At 41.6% G+C, this 12,067-nt stretch overlaps 1 protein-coding gene across 3 annotated transcripts; it reads right to left on the reverse strand.

Annotated features, from left to right (window-relative positions):
• Positions 1–1,759: 1,759 nt before the first annotated feature.
• Positions 1,760–11,362, reverse strand: PDCD6 (programmed cell death 6). 3 transcript variants are annotated; one of them, XM_021528708.3, is made up of 6 exons: positions 11,227–11,362; positions 8,266–8,327; positions 5,159–5,203; positions 4,013–4,165; positions 3,212–3,321; positions 1,760–2,291 (listed from the first exon to the last, which is right to left on the reverse strand). In XM_021528708.3, the coding sequence occupies exons 1-6, from the start codon at positions 11,307–11,309 to the stop codon at positions 2,193–2,195; spliced, it is 552 nt and encodes a 183-aa protein (XP_021384383.2). In that variant the 5' UTR covers positions 11,310–11,362; the 3' UTR covers positions 1,760–2,192. The 3 variants fall into 3 exon arrangements, with proteins under 3 accessions (XP_021384383.2, XP_021384382.2, XP_021384384.1); XM_021528707.3 differs by having other exon boundaries at positions 4,007–4,165; XM_021528709.3 differs by lacking the exon at positions 8,266–8,327 and having other exon boundaries at positions 4,007–4,165; positions 11,227–11,308.
• Between the last annotated feature and the right edge of the window lie 705 nt (positions 11,363–12,067).

The following is a 12,067-nucleotide window of genomic DNA, read 5'->3' on the forward strand; positions in this document are numbered from 1 at the left end:
TACTTCCAAGAAAACCCTTTACCATATCTTGCTCCTATGTAGTATAGAATTGGAGCAGAACTGTCTAGACTCCAATCCTCCTTTAAGAAACCACCTCACAAAGTAGGTCCTGACAGCCTGCAGAGCAGCACTGGATGCTTGGCACCTGTCAGCACCACTGCAGCTACATCTCAGGCCTTGGCATGGAGGCAGTAGTTCTCAGAATGCACCTGAGCCCTTGGAGCAAATTTCCAATTTCATTAAAAAGCCAGTGACAAAAATCCAGACTGGAACATACCTTGGACTGGGGATAAATGGTCTGCTTTTAGTCAGTTTCTTGGTCTGCTGTGTACCTGCTTTCACATCTTTAGAAGTGTGTTTCCCAGTGGGACAAGAGTGGTTCCAATCCAGAGTCACCTTGATGGTTCTCTGCATCAGTGATGCTCCTTTAGGAAGTGCTGGAGTCAGCTGTTCTGCACCAAGGGCAGTGAAATACAACAAGGCCAACTGGACATGGAGACATCTTTCAGGGGAGACAACATGGGAAATTTCTCAAATTCCAGCTTTTTAGTTTGTACCTTGGATTTACTCCTCAAAACACTTCCCAGTATTACTGGATTTTATGTGGGTGTATGATCCAAAGGGACAGATTCCTTAGTGGAAAGAAACAGGGGAGCTCTTTTGAGCCCTGAAATTTGGGGCTCTTCTGTTTTGTTTCTGGAGAGAGCATACATAGTTATTACCTCAGCCTTCCAGGGAGGGAAGGTTCAAAGAGTAACTGGTGGAAGTCTTTTTCCCTTGTTTTCTTCAATGTAACTTTTCACAGCTGATGGATGAGGTGGTTTCTGACACTGGTCATTACTCCTAATCTCCCTCCTCACCCAAAATCAATTCCTTGCCTATTAGGTGAGGACACCCAGAGTGCTTTGGGAGATCTCCTTGTTTCAGTGTGCTTATGGTGTGGGGGCCATTGGTTTTCCGCCACATACCTGAACCAAAAGAGTGTTCAGAGTGTTGCTGAGTTGTCACTAAGGGTCTGAGTATCACTTGACAAGTAGTAGCAGCTTCTGTGCACGACACAGGTTTGGTAACAGTGGCCAGTTTGCTGCCTTCACTCTGACACCAGACACTCTACTCTGGGTGGGACACAGAATCACAGAATCATCTGAGTTGGAAAGATTCCACAAGGAACACTAAGTCCAGCTCTTCAGTGAATGGACCATACAGAGATTGAACGTGTTACCTTGGTGTAATTTGTACTATTCTCTGACCATCTGAGCCAATCTCAGGGTCACTTGGAAGTAACATTGTAACTGACTTTTGGTTGTCTTTGCTTCCTCCAAGTTGTTTCTTCAGAGTTGTTGCAAGAGATGGTGTGTGTCAGGAATCAGTCATTACTGGTCTTACTTTTTTCCACTCTCCCTCATTAGCTGTACATGGTGATATGTAGGCTAATGTTATGAGAATGTCTGTCAATTCAAGGCCACTTCAAATAAGTGCTTCAGCACCGAAAGGAAGACTTCTGATGGCAAATGAGACAACTAACCAAAGGGAGCATATTGAGAGTCATTTTTGTGGGGAACTTATCAAGTATGACCTTCTTCACAGGTGTGAAGAAGTTGTATTTGAAGCCATCCCAAGGATACCCTGAAAGAAAGAGGCAGGTATAAAATAAAAAAAGGCCATCCAAGTGGAGAGATCCCTGAATCACAGAAAATGAGGATACAGAAATAAAATCACCATCCCCATTAAGCTGTACAAAAGTGAAATAGACTGAAAGTTGACCTGGTATTTTTACTTAATTTTAAATTCTGTATTTAAAAATTAATACATTTAACTCTTATAAAAGTAAGGCACATGCAAAACATGTTGTGCAACTTCTGGCTTTCAGCTGATATAAACTAACAAGCATAATTTTAATTTGGCATTGCTAAAGAGTCATTTTTCCCATGCAGGATATGTGTAAGAGGTAATGTACATTGTACTGGTTAAATCTAGATTCTGTGCTTTCTGTACTACAGTAAGCAGACATGGTCATATCATACAATAATACAAAATAAAAACCAACTCAAGTACAGATTCTGATGGTGATTACCGACATACAAAATTTAAGAATGTGATGTTACATCCATTACAATACATAATATTCAGTAGGGGATGTTTTGGCAACTCCAGTCTGTGTAATGCCAGTGTGCGATTCCTGGTTGTTGGTGTCATACGATGCTGAAGACCATGGAAAGATACTGCTCATAGGACACCTGAATCCAGCCATCCTGATCAGTGTCGTATCGTCGGAACACATCGGTCAGCCTCTGAGGAGGAGAGAGAAAATAATAGACATTTTTGTTCTAGGGGAAGGTTCAGACTGCCACATCCTCCCCTTACCACCTGGGCTTCTACAGCTTTATGAACCCTTTCTGTTCATCCCCTCTGTAGCCATTTTACAGTCTTTATTATATAAAGATAGCTGACTGCAATAGTAATGCAATACCTAAGCTACCTAGGCACTTCTTTATAGACCAGACAACTTTTTATAACTGGCTTTAAAGCAGGGGGAAAAACAATGCAATGTTTGAGTCATCTGGAAACAGAATCCAGTGCATATCCTATCTCACCTTCTAGGCAAATATGCTTCATGTGCCATTGATACCCAAGCTATCTCTGTCTAACCCCAGATATGCCAGGCATTATAGAAAAAGGACCAGAACAACTGCCAGCACAGTTTCATTTACATCAGCTAGCTGAGTGATACTCCAAAGCCCTTTTTAACAGAGTTCAAGTCTAAAACTAACTATAATTGCCTTATATTACAAATGAATGCAGAGGTGACCGATGTGTCTAAATAGCAGAGATGCTACTTTTAAGGGGAACTGCTTTCCCTCCATGTTCTCTCTCTCTCTCTCACTCTCTGTATTACTGAAAGACTGGAAGGCTTTTTGTGTATTTTTACCATTGCCCCTGCAGGATCACCTCTGAAGCCACTGACAAACATCGATACTATTTTGCACTTGTTTGTCCCTCACCCATTGTATCAAATTTACTTGAGATCCAATGGAATGATTAATGAAGACCAATACACAAAGATGTTTCTAGCATTTAGCATATACTTAGTTCAAAAGGCTTACTATAAATAAAAGCAAGGTCCAGATCGACTGTTAAAGTGAGAACTAGAAAACCTTAAGAAAAGGTAATTTTTTTTTCAATTGACATCAAAGTACATCTCCTTTCTTACCTGTAGAACAACACAGCACTGAATAAAATCATCAAAAGCAACTTGTCCTTTTCCTTGTCTGTCAAATTTCCGAATAAGGATATCATAGAATTGATCAGACAGTCGGTAACCTTGGAAAAAGAGAAATACTTTAGAAGGTTTCAATTACTGCAGTCCTTCTATAAAAAGAACAAGGTTGTTTAGCAGGCATGTGTAACAAAATCAGAAAACAGTAAGGAGTTACAATGACTTTTTTTTTGTAAATATCTCTGTTAAACTAAAATGCATGCAATAAAAGCCATGCTCAATAAAAATTGTATACAGAGTCACAATAAATATAATTACAGATTAAGGTGACTGTTCGATTGAGGGAATGGTTTAGGGCTGCAGTTCAAGTCTTTACAGGTGAAGTGACTGGAATGAAAGTTCCTTAGCCATCAGAATGCTTTCACAGCATGGACAGCTGGCCTTGTTTTAAAAAGTGGCAAGTTCTATCAAGTACCCTGTAAGTTCAGACTTTGCCTGAAGCATTGGTAACCCACTCAGAGCATGTCACAGAGGAGACTGGAACTGGATGTGTCAGGACATGTGTGGAATGTTTTCCTTTTTCTCTATATAAGGAAAGAGCTTTAAAAAAATGGGCCTCTTGCATGGACATCATTAAAAGGTACCTTTTACCTAAAAGGAAAGCTGCCCTTCACCTGCCTCATTTTTTTGTCACATTTGTCAGACCAGTACAGCTCTGCAGCAGTACCAGTAAGCAGCTCATTCTGTGACATATCCCCGTCATAAAAACTGTAATCACTAATGAATTACCAAAACCTGTTAGTGCTTGCTTTAGTTCATTTTTGTCAATCATTCCAGAATTGTCTCTGTCATATGTTCGAAAGACATTCTGCCAGTCTGTGATGTATTTCCAGACTCCTGTGAATTCACTGAAGTTCACACCCCCTTTGTTTTCTCTGTCAAACATGCCTGAAATAAAGAAGAAACACATAAAATCTCAGTCATACTACTCCTCAGCAAGATCTGCCAGGACTTTTAAGTAGATAGCAAGAGTGCTTTGTGGAGGGTACTGAAGAGAGAAAAGAAACTGCTAAAATGCAAGTGGTAATTTGGAAAGTTCTGCCAAGAAAAAGCAAGCAGTCATCCACTGAAGGAAAAAATGATAAAGCAAGATAAAAATACCAGAATAAATCAAAGAATGTTTATTTTTCCTAGTTTTTTATTTTCAATTTAAAAATACTGAGGGCTTGATTGATCATCCAGTAATGAATCAAAATGGGCAGAGGGGTGGACTGTTCTTTTCTAAGGATACATTAAAAAGTCTTACATAATTTCCAAGAGTGCTGGGATATTCATCTGCATTTGATTTACTGATACTGTTATCTTTATACAATAAGCATGTCACCCAGTGATGGAACTCAGACTGCTGCTGAACACTTACTGAAAACAAAAAAAAACTGTAGTCCTTGGGTTTATGAACTGTGTGATAGAAAATATTTGATTTATTGTGCTTGAATCTTCATCCTTCTGTTCCATCACCATCACCTTCCACATTACTGGCAATTGGTTTAGACACTAACAGAATTCAAACATTGTAAAAACTTCTGTTTGGTATTTTTGGAGTAAAACATAGGTGTAAATTCAAGATAGGAAAAACTACTTCCCAAGACAATTTATATAATATATTTTTAGAAAATTTAAGATAACAATATTTTCATGCATAAATTACATTTATTATCTAATCAATTATGCAGTAACATTTTCTCAGGCTACTTTAACAAGTGCGCATGTGTGTATGCAAAGGACATTCCACTATTAATCAAAAGTGAAAATAATTTAACTTACTACTGCTGGGCACTCAGAAAAAAACAGTGTAGCAATTGAGAGCATTCTCAATCAATCAGCTGAACAGATTATAAAACAGTATTTTAGGACTATGTCACATCACACAACTACACTCACCAAGAATTGACCTGACTGTTGCTGGATTAAATGGAGTCCACGTGCCTGAAACAGAAAGAATTACTTAGTTCTGAAAATCAAGAATTCCTCAATGTTTTTAAAAAAATTTAAAAAAAACAACCAAACAAATCAGTTAAGAACAGGGAATTCAGAGCTATGTGACATGGAGCTGGCATATTAAAAAAATAAGGCTGCTTGGAGGTAAGGAAGTCTCACCATTCAGAAATTACTTCAGACCAGTGCTTTCCAAATACCACACAGAAACCAGCATTTTAAGGCTGCAACAAAAAAACCCTAACAAACCTTGGAAGAGCTAAGAAGGACTTTTTCATCACAGGCTGTCAGGAAATATTGGATAAAGAGCAAGATCTACACTAAAGTACTCTTTTCTACTGACAGGAGCAGAAGTGTTCTGAACTGTATCTCAATCAAGGCCTCATATATGTTCCTCAGTAAAAACCCATCTGCTCATTTCCTTTTTACAGGACTACTCCAGGGCATTTAGTTTCTGACAGAGTTTCCAACATGGCATAACCATACATTGCAGTTTAGAGTTGTTTAGTACAAATCCCACCTCCACTGCTAAAAGAATTAAGTGTTAGTCTGAATTAGTATTTTTAGACCAAGAAAGTTTGCTGCTTGAAAGGGCCTGAGCAGTAATCATCTGGAGGAGCACTGTACTTCCTTGAGTATTTAGAGGCTTGTCATTATGAAACAGTTTTCACTTGGTTGAGAGCATTCCCAAGTGCTAAGAAGCATTAAGCTTTAAACAAAGGAATCCTGTGCCTCAACTAGAATTTCACCATGGATTCTCCAGCCTGTGAAGGAACCAAGAGCACGAAGCAGCACATAATTAACTGGCTGTGGTTGCCTGGAGGGACCCAAGGAATCGGCGAGACCACAAACAAGCCGGTGAGCCGAGGGCACTGCGGAGGCGATCCCAGGGATGTGTCAGCTGACGGCAAATCCCAGCACAAGGGCCGAGCTGGGATCCGGCACGTTGGCTTTGCTGGGTCATGGGCATGATGTAACTCTACAGGGAGAACCCTGTGACTATATGCATGTAAAGAGAAACTAAGCAGAGAAAGAGAAGAGGAAAAATGGCTCTGAAAATGCTGAAGCAGTATTTTAGACAGACAGTATCAATACCTTAGAGCTGTGTGTCTCCTCAAAAAAATAAGAAATAATAGAATTAATAAGGTGCCAGTATTTAACACTGAACAGAATAAGAAGAAAAACTGAAAATACAGTCTGAAAGTTAACTTATTTCATCTTGAAACATTCAAGTGATTCATATAGCCACCACAGAATGAAATCTGAGCAACTCCAGAGGTGAAGAATTGTACTGATTTCATCCTATTCCAATACACAGTGAAGACTGTCTCTGTTTCTCCTCTCCTGACTCTAGTATTAACTTCCCACAGCAGCACAGAAGGAAACAAGAAGGAAGCAAAGGATTTTATTGTGCAAACAGTTAGACAAAGTGATGATCAGCCTCTCCTAGGGTAAGCACACTATTATCTGCATAAACATAATGGGTTGAAAATGTCAAATTGTCAAAACCACACTGAACTTCAAATGTCAATGAGGACAGTGCAGACTTTTTTAATATTTTAGAAACAAACATAACATTCTTTTATCCCATGTTAAATTGCAGGATGGCACAATCATCCACTAGAGGATATATTTTGAAAATAATATAGTGAATTGTTAGTGGCTTTGGTGTACAAGATCTAGACTCTTGGAATGCAGGAAGCTTACAGTTCTGTAAATATTTTGTCTAACACTTGGTAGGCATTCTTCATAACAACAAAGCACTGAAACTGCTATTCTACACTGTAAATAAGGAAATAAAAGAGGTCAAATAGTCATCACTGCCTACTACCCTTAAATTCAATCATATGAGGAGATATTTAAAATATATAAAATTAAAAATGGCAATTCATGTAAAAAAAAATTTAAAATATAAAAAATTTAAAACAGCAGGTAAAATTGAAAATGACAGTTTTGCACAGTTCTAAACAGCACTGAATAAACAGCACTGATGATTTTATTCAGTGCTGTGCTAAATGAAACTGTGACTTAACTTAGTTTTTGCTAAAGATTTTATTCAAAATTTAAATTATGGATCAGGTCTGGCAGCTGCAACATTGCTTTTAATTTATCAGATACATTATTAAACAAATATTCCAGTACATCCAGTTCAGTTACAAGACTGCAGTTTTACTGAATAGAACCGTACACATTTATTTCAAGTCAGGCATTACTGACAAAATTGGGCCTTCAACCATTGTGTGCTGCAGCTTACAACATCAATTTAAGCCCTTCTCAGTCACAAAGCACAGGAGGGATAAAGGAATAAACTTTGGGAGAAAGTGAACTTGATATGGACTCAAAGGTGGACAAACAGACTGAATATGCCCTTTTTCAGATTTCCAAACAGAAAAAAAACCCCACAGAGTAGAACCCTATCTACCCTGAGTCACGGGAGGAAAGTAAAAATAGGCTACTGGAAAAATGATTCATTTTTTGTTTCCATGAGTTATTTGACAGTACCCTAGTTTCTTTGAATATTACAACAAGGAACTGACTACTAGAAAGTTCTAATACAAGATCTAGAGTGCATCTTTCTATTCTGTTAAGAAAAACCCCAGACATACTTTATTTCCTGCACCATATTGTATGAAAAATAAATTATGTGCAATTAAAAAGGCTGGTTGTAAACAGTTTTTTCCAAGTTATACACTGATTCTCATTAAAAAAACAAAAGGTTCAGGAGTGATAAGCAAGGAATATATGAATCACTGGTTATGATTTCTAGGAAGTAGAGCCGGGAAAAAAATAAAGGGATGTGCACGCCCTCATTCCTCAAAATACAGACCAGTAACAGTTACAATCAGTTTAGAACAAACAAACAAAAAATCACAAGGATTGTTCATTTTTTCCCTTTCCAGCCTTTTGCTGTAGATGAAATTGTAACTACTGAGTGGCAGGAACACTTCCCACCCCCTTCCATACAAAGAATCACAGCCTCAAGTAACCACTCTTGCAACAAATTTATCATGAAGCTTACAATGAACTACCTCACTGCTCATTTACAGACTTACCATTGGATAATGCCTGCTGAAGTTCATTATCAGATATTATTCCACTCCTGTCTTTATCAACTCTGGGGAAAAAAGCCAAAACAAAACAAAACCAGGTAGTAAGTTTTAAATGGCTGAAATTAACAGGTTCCACTTACTGAAGACTTCGACATTCTGCTTCTTAGTCACCAGATGAGATTATTATTTTCCTGAAAAGTCTCTGGAACATGATAAAAGCTCCAAAGAAAACTGCAAGACTTACTTACGAGTGAAGAGACGCACAGAAACACTGACAACGAAACAGTTTGGGCATGCTCTCCACAAGGAAGTATTTTCATTTATTTCTGTTTAAGAGAGCTGCAGAGCACACATGCTGGTTAAATCCACGAAATGCCTAATGTGACAGCAGTGAGCTATTTGTTTCACAAACTGGTGCAACAGGTTTGTCACCCAGGCTCTCTCACATGTTGGCAATGGAGATTAAGTCACTAATGTGACCAAAGTACTGAAAGGTTCAATCGTTTGCAGGGCCCTGCAAAGGGGTTCAAAGAAGCAAAAGCGCAGGCAGGTTCCAGCTTCCACTAAGCACAGTCCATTCACAGTCCATTGTCTTAATGATTCAAGTTCTATGCCAAAATTAATAAATTAAGTGATTTCTGCCCAATTAAAGAAGGAGCATGCCTTCTCTATCAGGGTACCTGAAAATGGTGGAGACTTCCCTCCATTTCATACAAGGATGTTCCCTTAGACTGACAATTTTCATTTCCCCTCATTTACTACCCCAACCAGAGTCCCGCTCAGCTGATCTCCATGCACAGAAGCTGATTTTCTTTTCCTTTAGTTCTTACTGTCTTTTTCTAAACACTTTCAGTTCATTCTATTGCTTCCTTCCCCATCTCCAAGAATTATGTAACCTGCATGCAATACTAAAATTGCTAGCATAAATTGCAAAGATTTCAATTACAAATTCCCCTGTATAATCTGTTTCTCTTCTTAGTATTGTGAACATTTTTTACCTTTTATAAGCTGCTACCAAGTGCTAAGCTGATATTTTCACTAAAATGCATTGACCTACTTATCTTTCTCCTGAGGGTCATCTATCAGCATGTTCCTTTTATAAACAAAATTATGGAAAATTAGAATGGGTTTTCCTCATGGACATCAGATTTCTGCTCTGGATTCCACCTGACACATTGGGATCACCTATCATGCAGGGATCATGATCTGACCATGACAGGCTGATACAGCCCAGTCATTCAGGACTGTAAGGTGCTCCTGCAAACTTTCACAGGCCTCAGTCACTGCAGAAATCAGCAAACTTCACCTGACCATTCACCCTTTTTTCACAGAATCATAGAACCACAGAATGGTTTGGGTTGAAAGGGACCTAAAATATCCTCAAGTTCCAATCCTTGGCTGTAGGCAGGAACATGTTCCATTACACCAGATGGCTCACAGCTCCATGCAGCCTGGCCTTAAAAACTTCCAGGGATGGGGCAGCCACAGCTTCTCTGAGCAACCTGTTCCAGTGCCTCACCACGCCCACAAAACAAAACTTATTCCCACCATCCAATCTAAACCTACTCTCTTTCCCACAACTGCTCCTGAACTGATTACATAAAGATCCCAGGAGAGCTCCATCTGTCAGTGTGGTGCATGACCACACACACACACCCTCCAGTCAGTTTTCCATCCACTGAAGAATGCTTCCATTCATTCCACGTTTACTGAATTTCTTCAAGGGCCTTTTGATAGTGTTGGGAGTATTTTTGAAAAGTGTACAGATTATACGAATTGCTCCAATTTTAGCCATCCATACCCAAATCCAATCCTTAGGAAACATAGTCCAGGATTTATATAGCAGTCTGCCAGAAGGAACATTTTCAACAAAAGCCATGCAACTCCTAACTACATTATTTAAAATTCTTTTTACTGATTTTCCTGGTGCAGAAGTCGGATTGTTGATCTGTTTCTTTCTGGACCCTTTAAAAAGAGAAACGGCTTCATGCCTGCCTCTCCCGAGTCCTCAGAGGAAGTTGTTTTACAGCAGGCTGGGTAGGTAAGCTGCTGCATTCCTGAGTCACTCTGTAAAGATCAGCCAGTTTTAGAAACTTAGTACTGTTTGTCTACTGCTTAAAACCCCTTCTTGCTGCTGCTTGTGTCAGAGGATCTGTCTTGAGTCATCTCCCATAAAAATGGATCCAATGTAGGCACCTCCCGAGTTTCCTCAACAAGACATAATTGGGAAATCTCCTTTGGCTTCTTTACTGATAGGATCTTGCCAGTGTGTTTCTTTAGCACAAGCTTGCTAACTCCCTTGCAGGTCCCTCTGATCCAGGAGAATTCAAGAGAATACTTCACAGAATCCTTCCGGTTGGAAAAGACCTCTAAGGTCATCAAGTCCAACCTATGACCCAACAGCCCCGTGTCACCTGGACCGTGGCACTGAGTGCCACGCCCCGTCTCTCCTTAAACACCTCCAGGGACCGCGACTCCAGCACCTCCCTGGGCAGCCCATTCCAATGTCCAATCACCCTTGCTGAGAAGTTCTTTCCGATATCCAGCCTAAATGTCCCCTAGTGCAGCTATCTTTTCTGGCTGGTAGCTTTAGTCTTTCATTAACATTTATCAGATCCCTTATTACAAGCAAGCCTTCCCTGTACTGCTACACCGATCCTCCGGACTTAATTATCCTTTCTGCAACCTCAGGTTAAAAATTACTTCAGCGCTTTCAAGGTTACCGTCTCGCTCCCACCAATTCCCTTTACCCCCGTTACAAAATACAGCCACGTTTATTCCTCCCCAGCTCTTTCGTACAGCTCCTCCCACGGGGAAGCCACCGCGATGCTCACAGCGCATCCAGCGCCGCGGCAGCCAAACCCCGCGCCGGATGCGCCGGGCCGGTGGCCGGACTCCCGCAGCAGCCGACCCGCTTCCGGCCCCTCCCGCTGCGCGCTGCCCGCTGCCCGCGGCGGGGCTCACCTCTGGAAGACGTTCCACAGGAAGGAGGGGTCGGGCAGGGCGGCGCCGCCGCCGCCGGGCCGGTGCTGGTACCCCGCCGCCATGGCCCCCGCGCGCCCGCCCCGCGCGCCGCCGACACCGGCCGCGCTGACGCACACGCCTGTGACGTCACGGCAGGGCGGGGGCGCGCGCCCCGCCCCGCCGCGCGGAGGGGAATCCCGGGCGGGCCCCGCCCCGCCGGGAGCCGCCCCCGGCGCGGGCGGGAGGCGGGAGCCGTGCCCGGGCCCGGGTCCCCGCTCAGGGCAGCTGGCCTGTCCTGAGGGGATGGAGCCTCAAGAAGCGATACAGAGGGAAACAAAGCCCGCTCAACAGATCCCCTCACACAAAGTGAGGATTAAAGCACACCGGGAAAGAATTTCAGGGAGAGGATGGAATTGGAGTACAAGCCAAATTAGCACCACCTCACTGATCTTTAACTGAATTCTTTACTGGGGGCTGAACACAACCCTCTGAAAACCAGTCAAATTCCTCTCCCTGCACCTACAACTTCTATGCAGAGTTTACTGTCCCTAAGAACCTCCTGTGCTAAAACCCCTCAAGCACAGAGATACCAGGATGAAGCTCTACTGAACCATCTCGGGACACACTGTCCCTGTCCCTGCAGAAAGTCACAATCTCAGATCCATCCTCTATCCAAACTGCTGGCCCTGTACATACCGCTTCCAGAGTACTGATGAGCTGGGGACGGCTGGAATGGCACAAGGCCTGGGTGGCCACAGGCCAAAGGCGTCAGGCACACAAACTCCAGAAAGCTGAATTAAAACAATGTAGGTATGCGTCTTCCTCATGCTTACTTCTGACA

This window comes from Lonchura striata, chromosome 1 (assembly GCF_046129695.1).
Source record: "Lonchura striata isolate bLonStr1 chromosome 1, bLonStr1.mat, whole genome shotgun sequence".
NCBI classification, from domain to species: domain Eukaryota; kingdom Metazoa; phylum Chordata; class Aves; order Passeriformes; family Estrildidae; genus Lonchura; species Lonchura striata.

What these genes read in the sequence shown, in the direction of transcription:
- PDCD6 (XM_021528707.3), bottom strand. Translation starts at nt 11,309, where the DNA reads ATGGCGGCGGGGTACCAGCACCGGCCCGGCGGCGGCGGCGCCGCCCTG. An exon ending in TCAGCAGGCATTATCCAATG is followed by an intron (nt 5,204 to 8,265) that starts GTAAGTCTGTAA and finishes TTTCTGTTTCAG; the next exon opens with GCACGTGGACTCCATTTAAT. An exon ending in AGTGCTGTGTTGTTCTACAG is followed by an intron (nt 2,292 to 3,211) that starts GTAAGAAAGGAG and finishes TCTCCTCCTCAG; the next exon opens with AGGCTGACCGATGTGTTCCG.